The 19,234-nt window shown below is 47.1% G+C and overlaps 1 protein-coding gene across 1 annotated transcript; it reads left to right on the forward strand.

Moving 5' to 3' along the window:
• Window positions 1-8,405: 8,405 nt before the first annotated feature.
• Window positions 8,406-18,060, forward strand: znf367 (zinc finger protein 367). The gene is made up of 5 exons (XM_038804786.1): window positions 8,406-8,776; window positions 10,938-11,088; window positions 13,214-13,333; window positions 14,443-14,581; window positions 16,792-18,060. The coding sequence occupies exons 1-5, from the start codon at window positions 8,519-8,521 to the stop codon at window positions 17,018-17,020; spliced, it is 897 nt and encodes a 298-aa protein (XP_038660714.1). The 5' UTR covers window positions 8,406-8,518; the 3' UTR covers window positions 17,021-18,060.
• Window positions 18,061-19,234: the final 1,174 nt, after the last annotated feature.

The following is a 19,234-nucleotide window of genomic DNA, read 5'->3' on the forward strand; positions in this document are numbered from 1 at the left end:
CAGTAGTCACTCCTTCCCACCCACCCGGCAGCCCCTTCATCCCCACCCAGCAGACACTCAGTCCCTGCCCAGTATCCTCTCCGGCCCCATCCAACAGACACTCAGTCCCTGCCCTGTATCCACTCAGGCCCCACCCAGCAGCCACTCAGTCCCTGCCCAGTATCCACTCCGGCCCCATCCAGCAGACACTCAGTCCCAGCCGAGTATCCACTCTGGCCCCATCCAGCAGCCACTCAGTCCCTGCCGAGTATCCACTCCGGCCCCGCCCAGCAGACACTCAGTCCCTGCCCAGTATCCACTCCGGCCCCGCCCAGCAGCCACTCAGTCCCTGCCGAGTATCCACTCCGGCCCCATCCAGCAGACACTCAGTCCCTGCCGAGTATCCACTCCATCCCCACCCAACAGCCACTCAGTCCCTGCCCTATATCCACTCCGGCCCCGTCCAGCAGCCACTCAGTCCCTGCCGAGTATCCACTCCGGCCCCGTCCAGCAGCCACTCAGTCCCTGCCGAGTATCCACTCACGGTCCCGCCCAGCAGACACTCAGTCCCTGCCCAGTATCCACTCCGTCCCCATCCAACAGACACTCAGTCCCTGCCCAGTATCCACTCCGTCCCCATCCAACAGACACTCAGTCCCTGCCCTGTATCCACTCCGGCCCCGTCCAGCAGCCACTCAGTCCCTGCCCAGTACCCACTCCGTCCCCATCCAACAGACACTCAGTCCCTGCCGAGTATCCACTCCGGCCCCGTCCAGCAGACACTCAGTCCCTGCCGAGTATCCACTCACGGTCCCGCCCAGCAGACACTCAGTCCCTGCCCAGTATCCACTCCGGCCCCGCCCAGCAGACACTCAGTCCCTGCCCAGTATCCACTCCGGCCCCGCCCAGCAGACACTCAGTCCCTGCCCAGTATCCACTCAGGCCCCATCCAGCAGACACTCAGTCCCTGCCCAGTATCCACTCAGGCCCCATCCAGCAGACACTCAGTCCCTGCCCAGTATCCACTCCGGCCCCATCCAGCAGACACTCAGTCCCTGCCGGGTATCCACTCCGGCCCCGTCCAGCAGACACTCAGTCCCTGCCGAGTATCCACTCACGGTCCCGCCCAGCAGACACTCAGTCCCTGCCCAGTATCCACTCAGGCCCCATCCAGCAGACACTCAGTCCCTGCCCAGTATCCACTCAGGCCCCATCCAGCAGACACTCAGTCCCTGCCCTGTATCCACTCAGGCCCCATCCAGCAGACACTCAGTCCCTGCCCAGTATCCACTCAGGCCCCATCCAGCAGACACTCAGTCCCTGCCGAGTATCCACTCCGGCCCCGTCCAGCAGCCACTCAGTCCCTGCCCTGTATCCACTCTGGCCCCGCCCAGCAGCCACTCAGTCCCTGCCCAGTATCCACTCCGGCCCCATCCAGCAGACACTCAGTCCCTGCCCAGTATCCACTCCAGCCCCGCCCAGCAGACACTCAGTCCCTGCCGAGTATCCACTCCGGCCCCACCCAACAGACACTCAGTCCCTGCCCTGTATCCACTCCGGTCCCGCCCAGCAGCCACTCAGTCCCTGCCCAGTATCCACTCCGGCCCCGCCCAGCAGCCACTCAGTCCCTGCCCAGTATCCACTCCAGCCCCGCCCACCAGACACTCAGTCCCTGCCCAGTATCCACTCCGTCCCCACCCAACAGACACTCAGTCCCTGCCCAGTATCCACTCCGGCCCCACCCAACAGACACTCAGTCCCTGCCCTGTATCCACTCCGGCCCCGCCCAGCAGCCACTCATTCCCTGCCCAGTATCCACTCCGTCCCCATCCAACAGACACTCAGTCCCTGCCCAGTATTCACTCCAGCCCCACCCAGCAGCCACTCAGTCCCTGCCCAGTATCCTCTCCGGCCCCATCCAACAGACACTCAGTCCCTGCCCAGTATCCACTCCAGCCCCGCCCAGCAGACACTCAGTCCCTGCCCAGTATCCACTCCGGCCCCATCCAGCAGACACTCAGTCCCTGCCCAGTATCCACTCCAGCCCCACCCAGCAGACACTCAGTCCCTGCCCAGTATCCACTCCGGCCCCGCCCAGCAGACACTCAGTCCCTGCCCAGTATCCACTCCAGCCCCACCCAGCAGACACTCAGTCCCTGCCCAGTATCCACTCCGGCCCCATCCAACAGACACAGTCCCTGCCGAGTATCCACTCTGTCCCCATCCAACAGACACTCAGTCCCTGCCCAGTATCTACTCCGGCCCCACTCAGCAGACACTCAGTCCCTGCCCAGTAGCCACTCCGGCCCCGCCTACAGCCACTTTCCCCTCAGCCTTGGAGCCACTCCTTCCCCCTCGGCAGCCACTTTCCCCGTGCCCATCAGCCACTTTGACTCTTCACCTCACCCCCCGCTCCCCACTGAAAAACTTCCTTCTTCCCGACAGACTCATCACTGCCACTTGCATCGTATTTCCAGGCCTCAGGCTGAAGAAACCTGCTCCTCCAATCAGAGATTGATTCTCTCACACATTTGCTGCCAGTTCACTCACTAGTGGTCCTAGCAACAACAAACACCAGAAAGAAATGGCTTGTGATTGGAGGAGCAAACTACCGGTTCAAGGATGGACCCCACAATATTCAGCCATTCCCCAGTATAAGTGGCCAAATAAGCCGCCATGTCAGCCAAAGTCAGAGTGTGCAAGCTCTGTTTAATAAGATCAATAAGATCATTGCAGAAACGGCTGCTCCTGTATCCAGCTCTATTTGGAGCATACGGTCATTCACTTTATTGGGACACGAATAGGGGCCACACGGGGCGCTGCCAAACAGTTCAGCTGCATCTCAGCCTCATCCTCTGCCTCTTCTGGGCCATTTAGATGCAAGGCCCGGCCCCGGGGCTGACACCTACCTCGACTGGGGAGCCTGGAATGTTGGCCCTCCTGCTGCCTGCGGTTACGCTTCGACCGGTGCTCGCATACGCACACAGGCTGGAAGCACTTGCAGCCGAGTCTGGGGACGTCCCACGTCTCGGTGGCCAGCTCCTTGTCCAGAGGCCAATGTCGTTGCAGAGGATGGTCCGGGACGTCACATTAGGGGATGATGCCTCAAAATGTTCACCTCCAACCCTTGTATCTCCTGGACTCCGCGTTCTGCGCTTTCGTGGGTCAAAGAGCTCTGCAATGCCTGTTGAAAAGCCAAGGAGGTTTTGCCTAAAAGGTTTCTCTGCATTGCCATGTTATTTATACCACAGACCAAACGATTGAGCCCATGAAAGGGCCGGCGTGGTCAATATGCAGGCGGGTCCACGGTCTGCCTGGCCATTCCCACGGGTGCAATGGCGCAGCTGGTGGCACTCTTTGCCCCTGTTGGCACTCCTGGCACCGACGTACCAAGGCTGCTATGTCTGTGTCCAATCCTGGCCACCAAACGTAGCTTCGAGCTAGCATCTTCATTTTAGACACCCCTGGGTGTCCGTGATGTAATTCGGTTAAGATTGCCCGACGGCCCTGAGCTGGGACTATTACCCGGGCTCCCCATAATAGGATACCGTCTTCAACGGTTATTTGGTCCCTTCTGCTCCAGTATGGGTGCATATGGGGCTCCCCTGGTCTTTCCAGTTCCCCTGTTAGCAGTAAATGCTTCATCTTGGCTAAAACTGGGTCTTTTTGCGTCCACAACCGAATATGTTGTGCGTCTACTGGTAGGGTGTCCAAAAAATTAAGAGTCATTACTGTCTCCTCTACTTTTGGTATTAGCGGCGGGGTGTCCGGGCCACTCCGTGCCCATCAGCCACTTTGACTCTTCGCCTCACCCCCTGCCCCACCAACTTAGCCAGCACGTTTATATTTGTATTTAACAGTGATATGGGCCTGTACGACCCACATTCTAACAGGTCCTTCCCCTTCTTTGGTATCAATGCGAACGTTGCCTGCACCATCGTCTCCAGCAGCTCCCCCTTCTGCAGTATCTCGCTAAATGCCCCCAACAGATGCGGTGCGAGTTCCGACACAAACTCCTTTTAAAATTCTGACATGTAACCATCCGGCCCCAGGGCCTTCCCCAACTTCAGACCCCTTATACTGTCCAATACCTCCCTCAGCCCCAAAGGCTCCTTTAGTGCCTGCCTCTTCCTCCAATTGCAAAAAATCAAACCCATCTAAAAACAGCCTCGTGTCCCCTTCTTTACACCCTGGGTCCACGCTGTGCAGCTCTTTATGGTATTCCCTAAATGTCTCATTTATCTTCCCCGGCCCCGTCACCATATCCCCTGCCCCAGTCCGTATCTTCCATATTTCCCTGGACGCGGCCTGCCTTCCCAGTTGGTGTGCCAATATTCAACTTGCCTTTTTCCCGTACTCGTACTGCACCCCCCTTTCCCTACGCAACTGCCCCACCGCCCTCCCTGTCATCAACCTATCGAATTGTCCTTGTAGCTTTTTCTTTCTCGCCAATCTCTCCGTGATAGGCGCCTTGAAATACTCCCTATCTATTTTGACTATCTTGTTCAGTAAACACCCGTATTCCTTCCTCCTTTTCCTATCCTCATGCGCTTAAATGAGATAATCTCCCCTTGGCCCACTGCCTTCAGTGCCTCCCAAAATATGGCTGCCGACAGCTCCCCTTTCTGGTTGAACTCCACATAGTCTTAAATACGCCATGTGGGTGAGGCTCTACACTCTGGATTTTTCCGTTTGTTCAGAGACGCTCCAAAGTGGCTGCTTGCTGTGCCATCTTGTTCTATGTTTCCAAGAGTGACTTGCTGAAGCCAGTCTAGAGCCCCCCCCCCATTTTATTCCTCCTGCGGATTTGTGTCCCCCCCCTCTTGCTGCCTGTACTTCACCCGCAGCCCCCCCTCCTGTTACCTCTCTGCTTCCTCCTTCTTGGTGTTGTGTCCCTTCCCTTTTGCTAGTGCTCTCTCCCTGGGGGGAGATGCAACGCGGCCATTCCTCACTCATATCTTTTGGCGGTAGATTTTGCGCTAGTGTGGTGGATTCCCTCCTGGGGTCGGTCTGACCCTCTTCCATGCCCGCCATGTTGGTATCTCCTCCTCACCCTCTCCTGCGCTCTGCTGCACTCAGCCCCTCCTTTCTGCAAACTGGTTCCCTATTCATAATGGGGCGATACAGCCCCACACAAATTGTCCATTGTTTTTTCTCTGCCTGCTCTGTTTTCGCCTTATCACTGTTTCCCTTGTTGTCTGTCTAGTCCATTTTTTTGGACGAACACGTCCACATCTACCGGGGCAGTGAAATAATGTTCCCTGTTCTGGTATGTTACCCAGAGTTTGGCAGGGTAATACATCCCGAATTTAATAATGTTCTTGTACAGGACCATATTTGCCCTGTTAAATTCTGTGCTTTGCCAGGTCTGCCCCAAGACTCTGATTGTGTTTCTCTCCCAGCTGCAAGCCTTTGTTTGTGTGGCCCAGTGAAAGATCCTTTCTCGGTCCTGGTACCTGTGCAGCTAGGCAATGACCGCTCTCGGCTGCTCCACCGCCTTGGGTTTCAGCTGGAGGGACCTGTGAGCCCTGACGATCTCCGGCGGCTTGCGGAAGTTTGGGGAAGTGTCCCTCCCCACTTGGTTACCCAGTGTTTGGGCCACGTAGTCAGTCGGGATCCAGCCATTTGATGCTCAATGGAGCATTGATTACCTAAGGTTGGGTTCCAGTGACGGTGATGATCCTGCCCTCAATTCCCTCTGGAAGGTGCACTATTCTGATATTTTGTCATCTTCACCCATTTTCTTGGTCCTCCACTTTCCCTTTCAGTTTCCCCTGGGTCACTACCAACCTCTTAATTTCGGCCTCCAGGCCGACAATTTCGTCGCTCTGGTCCGCTGAGGCTTTCTCTAGTCCTTTCCCATACTGTCAAAGGCCACCTGATGGTGGTCAGCACCTCCGCCACCTTGATTGCTACCTTTATTTCAGCCTTAATGTCGGCCCTTGTCTCCTTCAGTTCTGTGGTGAGGAACACCTTCATCCATCACCTGGCCGGAGGGTGGCGGGGTGGAGCTCATTTTACAGGTCACTGGTCTCCCTCTCTTGGGAGTGTCAGAGACCCCTCGCCTCGTGGGTCCGCTGATCCTCTTGCTCCTATTCCTTGCCGCCGATTTTTGGTGTCTCTGCTGCCTCTCGAACTGCTGCTTCCTGGAATCCTAGCTGTATTTAGTATTGTTGAGGGTGAGGGGGTGTTTTAATCTGATTTTGTGGGCTAAATCCAGCTAAAAGTGCTTATTATTCTGTCTTTCGGAAGAGAGCAGATGGTGTGTGATTGCTCAGCACATCCCCGTCACTGGAAGCCAACTTAGGTAATTAATGCTCCACTGAGCATCAAATGGCTGCAAGTAAGCCAGGATCAGCAGGGATGTGTTCCCTGTTGACTCCTCTGGTGTTGGGGCAGGAAATCCCATCATCCAGAAAATCCTGTCCTCTGTGAATATATTTACCAGGGTGCCACATTCACAGTGGCATTGCAGTCATGTGCCAAGTAACAATGTATCAGTCCACCAGCCACATGGGGAATTGAAAGAAAGGAATTCCCTCCCTAACAGCACAGTGGGTGTACCTGCACCTCAGGGACTGCCGCAGTTCAAGAAGGCACTACCACCTTCTGAAGGGCAACTAGGGATGGGCACTAAATGCTGGCCTAACCAGTGACACCCACAACTAGCAAATGATTTCTAAAAAAATTCCAGCATTTTGAGTATAAAAGTGTGATTATTTCTAATTTATTGGAACCAGTGCATTAATAATTATCACATTGTTAAAAGTGTACCGATGTTGTTAATTGTGAACTTTGTGGCAAGTTTAATGGTAAACTGATCCAGAGAATCTCCAGGGTGAGTTTGAATAATTCTAGAGGGACTGCAATTGATTCTGACCAGTGGAGAGATTATAATTTTGTGACGCAACAATGTGTTGTGATAAAAGTAAAATACTGCGGATAATAGAGATCTAAAATAAAAACAGAAAATACTGGATAAACTCCGCAGCTCTGGCATTTGCGGAGAGAAAAAGAGTGGTGCGCAGTTACTGACAGTGGCATTTTCCATTCCACTGCTGGCTAATAGGATTTCCCATTGTACCCACATCACGCCACCAGGGGTGCGCTGCCGGACGAACGGAGAATCCCACTGGCGGAGAATTCACCCCAGAGTTAATGTTTGTCAATGTGACTCTTCAGAATCTTTCACAGAATACTGCAGTGCAGAAGAGGCCCTTCAGCCCATCGGGTCTGCACCAACGCATTAAAGGCCATGATCTGCCTACCTAATTCCACTTGCCAGCACTTGGTCCATTGCCTTACACCCTACTTATAGGTTGCAAGTTTGACTTGATTTCTGTCCCCCTGCCATTATTATGGTCTCAAAAAGACCCCTCATATTGAAACACATCCACCCTGCCTGTTGTGTTCTGTGGTTCCACGGATGATAAAGATACACACAGAACATATATGTGTTCAACTAGAACGATGATTTATTGTCAAACATGGGGAAAGATAACTAACAGATTTATATACAGACAAAGTTACTTGAATTCCTAGGGAGCTACTCTCAATGCGACTATCCTGCTGTAAATCCTATTACAACCTGCCAGGTCACTCCAGTCACGTGATGTCTGGCGCCACCCGCTAGCCAGAGGTCATAACTACGATTACATGTACTGATATGCAACTTTGTACAACTATATACATTTAAAAGTCAATACGTAACAGCACCGACCTCTTGCTTACCCCTACTCTTATAGTTAGCAGTACCCCCATCATTCCAAGGTGGAAGTGTCTTTTATTTTATAAAAGCTGATCACCCTGGCGCAAATCAACCAACAAAATCAGCGGATTTACAACTCAGCATAACTCTTAGTTCTCTGCACCTCAAGAGTTAGCCCTTTTTTCCATTATAGTTTTGGTCTGGAATAAAAGCGAAATACCGCTGATGCTGGGAATCTGAAATAAAAACAGGAAATGTTGGAAAATCTCAGCAGACACTGCCGTCTGTGGACAGAGAAATGGAGTTAACGTTTCGAGTCCATACGCCGCTTCTCCAGACCTGCTGAGCTGACCCAGATTATTTTTATAAACATACTATATAAATGAATGCATCTCCAGGAGTACAGTACTGGCTTTGTGCAGGCATGGGTCACACAAACACACCGCACCTATTGTGGATGCCGAGCCCGGCAGATGTACAATATTATTTGCATAAAGCGGGGGCATATCCCAACGCCTCTTGTCTCTTTAACCATAAAAGAAAACAACTCATGGGCTCAGTTGCAAGGAGACGTTATGAATTCTGGCGGGGAAAAGCTGAGCTCAGCCAATCAGCAAAGCGCGCCGGACGTTCCAAACCATGAATGGAGCTGTCAATCAAGCATTGTGACGTAGCCGGGTTCGGTTGGTTTCTGCAGAAAAGGCGGGAAATGCTTAAACGCGGGAGTTTGTGTCTGAGAGGCTGCTCCGTCACAGCCGTTTTATTTATTTATTTTCACTGTTTCCCCCTCTCTCCGCCGCTTCTTCTCCTCCTGCGGGCACCGTCCTTGCGATGGCGGAGAGTCAGATCACCGGCGGCTCTCCCAGGCGTGTGTCGGTCATTAAGACCACCCCGATCAAGCCCAAGCGCCTGGATGTTAGCCCCACCAGCCCGGGCTTCAGTGATTTCATGGTGTACCCGTGGCGGTGGGGCGAGAACGCCCACAATGTCACCCTCAGCCCTGGCGCCCCGTTCACCGGCTCCGGCGCCAGGGAAGCCCAGTGCGGGACAGCGGCGGCTCTGCATCGGGAACTGGATCATCTTTCACAGGTCGGTCGGTGAGTGAAGATCGGCAAAAGCCCCCCCCCCCCCCCCCCCCCCAAAATGTCATAGCAAAAACTACCAGCACTGTATTAGCGCCGGGAATAGAAAGTGAAGTGGACTCCAGTAGACTTTGCCTTTAAAACAAAATGTTCAAGCTGAGATTCCACACCAGCGGTCTGAATGATTTAAACATTAAGGATTTTTTTTAAAGATGTAGTTTTGAATAGTTGATGTTAGAGGGTGGGTTTGAGCGCGGGGCTGGCGGGCTGTAACTGTGGAGTTTGCCTGACTCCGCTTGGCGCCCATTTTCAGGGAGTGTGTGTGTACAAGGGGGGATGGAGGAGGAAATATAGAGAGTGGCAGTGCCCAGGGAGAGCTCACTGTGGGCTGGAGTACGCCCTCAGCCCGTTACCACATTTAAACCCTAATCCCGTTGCTTTCCCGCCAGGCTTGCTGCTGATTCATTTACTGTGGATAGAGGAAGCAATTCAAATGAATGAAATCACTTCCTGGAGAGCTTGTCAAAACTCCAGCGCGCCAATGCCATCCCCTCTCCCCAGTTCTAACTGCACCATATCCAGCTGCTCCGTTTGCAGTTACCTGATTGTCACTTTCGGATGATTAAATTTTGAATGTGTGGACTGATGCCAGTGCACCACCCTTCACCCGCAGGAATTTGTTTGACAATTTTAGTTCTTGTGTCAAACCATCCAGTTTGTGATTGCCTGCCAACGGCAGTGCTCCAGAGTTAGGCAGCTACTGCTGAAAGTCTGCACCTACATGTATTGTAGCTGTGCTTTCATGGGGTGTACCACAGCTAGGGTGGCTTTGTAAGCAGAGTTGTGCTGCTCACTGTGCTGTTGGTGGGATTCTCTCTTGAAACACACAAATACATGCTGACCATTTACTGACTACTCTTTAAAGCATAGGGGAAGTAGTAAGAACAGTGTTTGAAAAACATCCAATTAAGGGGTAATTTAACATGGCCTACTACCTACCTGCACATCTTTGGGTTGTGGGGATGAGACCCACGCAGACACTGGGAGAATATGCAAACTCCACACGGACAGTGGGCCGGGATCAAACCCGGGTCCTCGGTGCTGTGTGTAAAAATAGTCTGAAGGGTTTATTTTGGTTCCAAGATGATGCACCTGATTTGAAAGGTGTGAGCCCCACTTGGTAGTGGCACCATAGCACAGTGGTTAGCACTGTTGTTTCACAGCTCCAGGGTCCCAGGTTCCATTCCTCGCTTGGGTCACTGTATGTGCGGAGTCTGCATGTTCTCCCAGTGTCTGCGTGAGTTTCCTCCAGGTGCTCTGGTTTCCCCTCACAAGTCCTGAAAGACATGCTTGCTAGGTGATTTGGACATTCTGAATTCCCCCTCAGTGTACCCGAACAGGCACTGGAGCTTGACGACTTGGGGATTTTCACAGTAACTTAATTGTAGCATTAATGTAACCCATTTGTGACAATAATAAAGATTATTATATCTGAACAAAACAGGTTCAGAATGTTCCAGGTTAATTGTTAGTTGGTTGGTCAGGTGAATTTGGCTCATTAATGTGCTCTGTTGGATTAGAGCAGCAACAAGTATAAATTAAAACGTCTTAAAAACAAAACTGGTATCAAACCAAAGAAAAAACATGAGGAAGGGCAATAGTGGGTTTTCAGGGCTGTCTGAAAGGAAAATTGGCATGTTGAGTTCGAAACATTAGGGCTCCTACTGCTGTAGGCATGCCAGTAGATAAACCGGTTGCTGGGGCTAATTTATTCTCCCCATTCAATTCCATTACACTATGAGATAGGAGGTTGAACAAGGAGTGAAAAGATGAATCTGTATGCTATTGAGCAATGTGGTTTTACAATCATTAGTCCCTATACTCACTTGAGGGCAGTGCTGAAGTCTTATGCCGTGCCAACCTTTGCAGAACTCCCTAAGCTTGGAGTGTGCTTTCTGTATTGAACTCTGAGAAACTAACTAGATTCCTCAGCTCAGTTTGGAGATTTCCTGAATTGTTTTTTAAGAAAGCGTCAGGGTCTTTTGTGGAGGATTTCGGCAGAACTATTTACAATCTTGCCTATTGCACCAAAAGTCAACAAATGCTACATACCTCTGATATTAATGAGAGAATAAATTATTAATCCAGATCGCGATGTCTTATTTCAGGATGGGACCAGACGTGGCCGGCCAAGAGCAGAGCTCATCCGTGATCTGATAAACGAGGGCGAACACTCCTCAAGCAGAATTCGCTGTAATATTTGTAACCGAGTGTTTCCTCGTGAGAAATCCTTACAAGCTCACAAAAGAACACACACTGGTAAGATGTAGAACCTTTGGTGGGTAGCATAGGAAGTATAACCACAATCTTTGCTTTATGCAGGGGATGATCTCCTGATATAAATAATGGAATGCCAATGATCACTTTGTAACTTGCACCTTTATTTTTGCACACGTAATTCTGCAGTTAAGTCCTGACTTCCAGTAGTATGGAACATTTTAATTATTGCGGCTTGTCATCATCAGTCTATAACTTGGTAGCAATTATCCAGGAATAATCTAATGTAATCAGCAGAAGGCACTGCACGGTACTTTTATTTTTCATTTCGGCTTTTGCGCAGTCTTTATTATTTATCATCAAAGTTTTACTTTAAACTGTTCTAATTCCAGAGTGTTTAGCTTATTGGATCATCTAACTTTGTTTCCAGCCTTACACCTGTTATTAACCAGGGTAATTGCTCATTTTCGCCTGCATGTCCAGATTGACACTTTTTAGCTAATAACAAATTGTTGGATCTTGAAATGAAAATCGCTTATTATCACAAGTAGGCTTCAAATGAAGTTACTGCGAAAAGCCCCTAGTCGCCACATCCCGGCGCCTGTTCGGGGAGGCTGGCATGGGAATTGAACCGTGCTGCTGGCCTGCCTTGGTCTGCTTTAAAAGCCAGCTCTTTAGCCAGCCGCTTCCTATTGCTATTTAGTAAAATTGCGCTCGTAATGAATGAGTAAATTTGCGAAGTTGAAAGATAATTCATTTGAATGAGACTACCGTTTTCTTTCAACACTAGCAGATCTCATGGTTCTCCTTTTATGAGGGAAACTTGTGCCATTTAGTACAAATCTTCATTGCTAAAGTACAGTTGTATATAACGTGGACAGTTCTTTTTAAAGGCCACAAAGTGTGATTAATGTGTGGTTGTGATGGTTTTGCTGTAACTATCTGTAACATCCCACGTGGAACCTACAGGGTGGTAATGTTTGTCTTCCCTGTGCTCCTTGGCACAGTGGTTAGCACTGTATCCTTACAGTGCCAGGGATCCGGGTTCAATTCCGGCCTTGGGTGACTGTGGAGTCTGCACGTTCTCCCCGTGCCTGCGTGGGTTTCCTCTGGGTGCTCCGGTTTCCTCCCACAGTTCAAAGGTTGGGTGGATTGGCCATGATAAATTGTCCCTGAGTGGTCAAAAGATCTGGTGGAGTTACTGTGTTATGGTCGGGGTGTGGGTCTAGGGAGGATACTCTCTCCAAAGGTCGATGGGTGTATGGCCTCCTTATATACTGTAAAGATTCGATGATTCTATGAGTACGAGCTCTCCTGCTAAGAGCGGGGTATCTCAATGAACCCATGTATCGAGGTCGACCAGTAAGACACTGTACCAGAGAGGAACCTGGGAGCGATCTACCGGGTTGTGTGCATATCGTTATTGTAAATAAAACTCTGTTTCTTATTTTACTCGGTGTGGATTCCCCATATCCGTATTAAACTATTCTTGCACGGATACGGTTAGGTTAGTTTTTTTTGAGTGTGTCTGCTAACATTTATTAGTTCATATTTTGTGTCAAAGATTTTCTAAATTGGAAATGATGGACTTTTTTAATGCATGTAAATTGAAATGCGCGACAATTGTCATAATTTTGGACATTTGTATAACTGAACAGATTTCAACTTTTTAAGTGGAGACTGAACTATTGACTTGCAATAAAAGTAATTCTTATTTCGCAAGTCAGCAAGGAACATTTGGACATTTCTTCTAGTGCTCACCTCTTCATTTTATCCCATAATTGAGTGCACCCACAATGTAGTCATTAGCACCAACTGAAAGTATTGCACTCAACGGGTATATAAAACAAGGCAGAACCCTAACCGTAAACACATTTTGTTTCCTTAAATTGAATAATAACTGGGTATAGACAGAATAGAATTATTTAGTACACAGTATTCACTTTAGATGATTAACTATTTGCTGCAATTTTAAATTCTTAGAAACTTAAATATTGTAACTGCCTTTTCTAAATTTGGCCAATGGTTCAAATTCCTGCAAGAGCAGTTTCAAATCATACTTGCAAATACTTACACTGAATCCTGTAAAATTTATAATTTTTTCATATGAGCTACTGGAAAAGAATTCTAATTTTTAATTCTTTGTATTACTATGGGCTTCTTTTAGGTGAAAGACCTTATTTATGCGACTACCCAAACTGTGGGAAAGCATTTGTTCAGAGTGGGCAGCTAAAAACTCATCAGCGCCTTCACACTGGGGAAAAGCCATTTGCTTGCTCCGAAACTGGTAAGTGATCAAACTTCTTGTTTCATGTCTCTACTGTGGAACGGGCTGATCCAGCAGTAAAACCAGATCTTTAGGCTTTCACTTGGTGAGTTCTGGGCATCTTGTGTCTTTTAATGGTGGGGGATCAATTGATTTATGATATGGAATGTGGAGGGCTTAATGTAAATACAGGGGCACCACTCATTAATGTGTTGATGAATTCATGTTCACTGCCTTCTTTGCAAATGAGAGGGGCAATTCTGCAAATCGAGCGAAATTAAAATACTTGTAATTGTGTGGTATGGAATTTTCTGTGCTCCCAATCCAAATTTTCACCCAAAGAAGAAAGAGCAAATGCTGCTGGGCAAAGTATTGTCATGTGAGTGTCCCTTTAAGAAAGGTTTTTGTCTTATCACATGACTTCAGTGATGTAATTTTTGCGGGTGGAACTGAGCTGGGGCTGAGTTTTTTGGTTTCGCTTTCACATTTGGCTGATGTGGACTCCGATAGATAACAGAAGTTTTTTTGGGCCTGCCTCTCCCTATCTTCATTTTAAAATCTGTTCCAGACTGCTTGGTAACTTAAAAGAGATCATTGCTTTCTGGAAGGAATTCAAATCTGCTGTTTGAAAAGGGGAACGGAGTATCAATAACAACAGTCATCTACAAGTGGGAATGCTGTGTGCTGAGCCACGCCTTTGAAAAGGGGTTTCTGGTTTTACTTGGATTTTGTTATTGAATTGGAACAGTCAGTGAAAGGGGAATTCATTAAGGGTTATACATAGATTACTGAAGCTGTGCGGGGTCTTTATTTTTGTAATTGATAAAAAATTGTTGCTGTGCGTTCTTATACAAATGTAAACTAAATTCTTAGAATAAAGCTTGTTTTCTTGATTAAAAGCATGTAAGAAGTCTGTTGAAAGGAAGGTGCTTGTGCTCATCCTAGCCAAGTTCAACAAAAAGTTATAGGTCAGGTAAATCCTTTTTAAACCCTGGCCCATAACAGTATTTTTGCATTGCATTGGGGGCCTTATTGAGGCTTAACTTGGGAATCATTTCCTCTGAATTAACCTGTTTAAGAGAGATGCATTTTATATGAGAAAGGTGATGCAACATTTGGTTTTTGCACAGGCTGTGGAAGCAGGTTTACACATGCTAACCGCCATTGCACCAAGCATCCTTACGCACGTTTACGGAGAGATGAAGTGTCCAATGAAGAAAACAAAGCACATGCTGCAGACAACAAGGCTGTTGCAGAATGGCTGGCAAAGTGAGTATGTTTAGAAAGACTATCTTTAGGAATAAGGCTTATTTATTTTTATTTTCAGTGTATCCGCTAATAATCCACAGTTGCCACTAGTTGTTTAAGTATCCAATTATTCACCCTGGAAACAAATCCATAAGTCTTCATTCAGATAGAGATTTGGATTAAGGTTTGGGAAGAAATGTGAAATTTGTTGGACAAATTCTTTTGAGAATTGGATGCCTTACAGGTGGAGTGCTGAATTCCACCTACCATCGAAGTATTTGATCTAATGGTGAAGGGAGAAGGAGTCAGGTCTTGACTACTGCTTTGAACACATTGTAAATTGTGCAGAGTTTGGCATCAATGAGAGCACTTTCAGAATCTATTTGGTTTGTAAGGAGAGTCATGTTCTAAGCTTAATTGTCTTAATTAGGTAGGATTTATAGTGCTTGCACATAGTGCTTGCACAATGCCAAAGCTAGATGTCCAGATTCCTAATGGTCTCTATTCTAGATCTTGTATTGTAACTTTCACTTGTATAATTTAGAGATGGTGCTGGAGCGAGGTGACTTCTTGCAAGCTGTGCCCAGCATACCCTCTAATTCTATCTTTTACTCTCGTTCTATGCTTCTAAAACTTCATTCTAACTCTTTTAAACTCTGTAACAATGTTCTCATTCAATTACTTAAGTTAATCTTTTCTCTACACCTTGCTATAACTGTAACATTATATTCTGCAGTCTCTCCTTTCTTCCCAGTGTACAGTATGCATTGTTTGTATAGCATGCAAGAAACAATACATTTCACTGTATACTAATACATGTGACAATAATAAATCAAATCAAATTTCACTCATTAGAATTGCTTCTGAAACTGTTCACCCGATTGTGGTTGAGTTTACAGAGAATTTACAGTGCAGAAGGAGGCCATTCGGCCCATCAAGTCTGCACTGGCTCTTGGAAAGAGCACCCTACCCAAGGTTAACACCTCCCCCTATCCCCGTAACCCCACCCAACACTAAGGGCAATTTTGGACACTAAGGGCAATTTATCATGGCCAATCCACCTAACCTGCACATCTTTGGACTGTGGGAGGAAAGCGGAGCACCCGGAGGAAACCCACGCACACACGGGGAGGATGTGCAGACTCCGCACAGACAGTGACCCAAGCCAGAATCTAACCTGGGACCCTGGAGCTGTGAAGCGATTGTGCTACCCACAATGCTACCGTGCTGCCCCAAAGTTTATCTTTGCTGCTACTGCAACATAGCAAATTTATTAGTTTGTGTGGCTGCAGAGGAGAAGCTCTCTTCCCTGAATTTGCCGTGGACTCTCTGATATTTTATGGATAGAGATTGGTTCTTCTTTTAAGTGGTTGGTTTTGTTTCCAGTGCTCCTTTTTTAAAAGACCCAAATGTTAGGTACATATTTCTGGGGAAAGCTATACATGTGCATGTGTGATACAGGTCCAAAGAAGCAAGTGTAGGGCCTGCTGCTATTGAGCACCTGAACCATTCTTCACCTAGTGTGTAGGTCAGACTGGGTGAGGATTTTACATGCAGCATGTGTGTATGAAGTTACACTCTCAATAGTAATGGCGATATTAGTTTCACCCACGCAGACACGGGGAGAACATGCAAACTCTGCACAGTGACCCAAGCCGGGAATCGAACCTGGGACCCTGGTGCTGTGAATCAACTATGCTAACCACTTTGCTACCGTGCTGCATCCCCCCCCCCCCCCCCGCAACGGAGGGTGGTCTGACTTGCTTCTCTGACTTGCTTCTGCCCACTCCTTGGTGGGCAGTATGAACCCCATTTCAAACACAAATTTAGTACAACTGGTTAGGGAGACAAGTCTAGAAAGAAAAAACCTGCCAGCTGGTGCCACATTATATCTTTATTGAGGATGGGGGTAACAGGCACACTTGGCAGAAAGGATCCTGAAGGAAATGCTGCGAGATTGGGGAGTATATGTGATGGTGACCCTTTTCCTTCATGTGACATCTTTAAATTTACCTTCTATCTAATAAGTTGACTTGCCTCAGCTCTCAGCATAGCATACCCTAAATGTATTGGGGGAAACTGCAGTTTATGGTCAGTTGAGATCTTTCTGTTCATTTTGAAGTATTTTTACATGAATAGATGTTCCAAAGTGGTTTATTTCCACTTGGTGGATGTAGCGAAGAGCATCTTAAACTGAAAATGCTGAGTTTCCAAATTCTGTCTACCTGTAGGTACTGGGAGACCCGAGAACAGCGTACCCATCCTCTGAAGAATACTGGACAGAAGGCTGACCAGGAGCAACAGGACCCTTTGGAGTTCATACAGTCTGATGAAGATGAGGAGAAAAACGGGCCACATGCTGCAGCACACCGACGTATGCAAGAGCAACGGGAGCGACTGCACGGCGCACTGGCTCTCATTGAGCTGGCAAACTTAACTGAAGCACAGTTGCGGCAGTAACTGCAATGCTTGCATGTTATGAAACGGCACTGTCTATGGGCTAAGGTCCTACTAGACAAGTCATGCACCTTATATTTTGCTTTAATAGGCTGCTATTATGTAGAACTTAAGATGATGAATGTTGTTGCCCTTGCTTAAAGGAGCACCAGTGTTATGCACTTTTTGTCCAGAAGAGGTTTGTTTATGTAAAGTTTTAGTTTAGTAAATATTGCAAAGCTTTGAAGGATCAGATAAAGTAGGGCAGGAATTGAATCTGCAGGTGCTGAATTCTAGGTGTAGCAGGAATATTTAACTTTCATTTAGTGTGCAAAAATTGCACTATTTGATGGAATGTAAGATGAGCAGTGCCTTCCTGAGATCTTCCTTAACTTCCGTTAAGCTTCAGTATATACACTTTTTCACTGGCAACATTGAGATGTGCAGTCAAACACAAGAATTCAGTTAGCATCTGAAATTACTTTTTTCCCCCAAAAGGAACACCTTAAGAAAATCTCTTGCTACGACAGCATAACCTTCTCTCTTTCTGGCGCTAGTTGAATTGCAAGTGTGTTCTCATAATTCCTTGTTATACTTTAGATTTCCAGCATTCTGTTTATTTTATCTTGGGTCATCATTCTGTTATATTATTTAAGCTGCTGAGTTCCATAACTACTTCTTTTCAGCAATCCTTTCAAAAGCACTGATGGCATGTTCACCAAGCTCTTCTATTTGAGGACTGCCTCTATATTGGGAAAGATAATGCCGTGATTTTTACCCATTAACTACAATGAGTAAATACACCCCACCTTTATCATAGTGGGCTTGGTTGAAACATGATTTGTAGGAATTGGGAAGGAGAAATCGGTTAAATGGGAACCACTTTAAAACATGGCCTCATATCAATCTGAGTTCCAGTACCAGGTAAATATGTTGCAGGTACTTACAGTAGCTTCTATATAACATCGACCAAGTATTGACATACTGTACAACACAGCATTGTTTAAAAGAACCACTGAACTGCATTTAATTTATAATAGTCTGAAACCTAATTAACTCTGAATTGGCGGGGGGGGGGGGGGGGGGGGGGGGGGGAAGAATAATTGGACTTTTTTTTTGCAGCCAGGTAAAGCATTTCTTCCCTCTTTCATGGTTATTGGAAAATAGTAACATCTGATCTAACTGGAGATAGTTCTCTCTTCTAGATGATCGTCAGCGCTTAAGCATTGTCGCTAAAGTTTAAGTGAACATGAAGGTATAGCACTAGGCTTGTTTTATTTTAAATAGCACTAAAAGTACAGGAGGCTAAAGACTTCTGTGCCAGACATATTGACAAATTGCACCTTTTGTGTGTGTTGAAATGCAACTTGTATTCCATCAAATGGACTTGAGCAATCCTGTGAGGCCTGGATTTTGATTTGGAGCAAATGATTTGACACGATTGGCATCACACAACAAATGCCCTGAATTTCTGCACTTACTGTGTGTAGTGCACGTTGCTGCCCAGGTACTACAAACTTGTGTAATAAGCCCTAGAAACAGCGAAGATCCTGATTTCTAAACAATAACAACGCCTGCCCTATTCTTAATCGGCAAAATGCAGGCTTGGGGCTCTGCGAGAGAAATGTGGTACTCATTAATTTTAGTTGTTTAGTGAAGTTTGAACTGGGTGATTTTTGGTGATGGAAGAAGTTTTGTTGAATTTCCTGTTGGCAACACTAAATTGTATTGCTGTGTATCCGTAGTTTTATTATAATCATATTGCAGTTTTATAGCTTGCTGTTATTGCTTTGTTGCAGTATCTTAAAAATAAAGTCCTCTTTGGATAACACTTTTTGTTTTGCCATAATCCAATATTTTGCGCCCTTTTATCAGTTAAATATTTACTTGCTGCATGAAGATTTTAATTCTGTAACTTGACGAGCTTGAAATGCAGTTACGGTATAGTCTATCAGCTGTTATAGATGCATATATTTTACATTCACACAGTTACAGCATTGGCTGAAACAACCAAGATCAATTTATTCAGTCACTTTCCAAAAAAAAAAAGTAGTCCACCCTGGTGTCCAATCAAGAGATTTTATGCATTTCCAAGCCTATTAAGCTAGCCAGTTTCTGTTCAAGACTTCATCAGTTAACTGGGTTTTGTAATTGAAACATATTTATTTTAGGTTTGAGTTGAATATAGCTGATGTCACTTCGAGGCGTATTTTGTTTTATGGGGATGTTAGACTACAC

Source organism: Scyliorhinus canicula, chromosome 8 (genome assembly GCF_902713615.1).
Source record: "Scyliorhinus canicula chromosome 8, sScyCan1.1, whole genome shotgun sequence".
Classification (NCBI taxonomy): domain Eukaryota; kingdom Metazoa; phylum Chordata; class Chondrichthyes; order Carcharhiniformes; family Scyliorhinidae; genus Scyliorhinus; species Scyliorhinus canicula.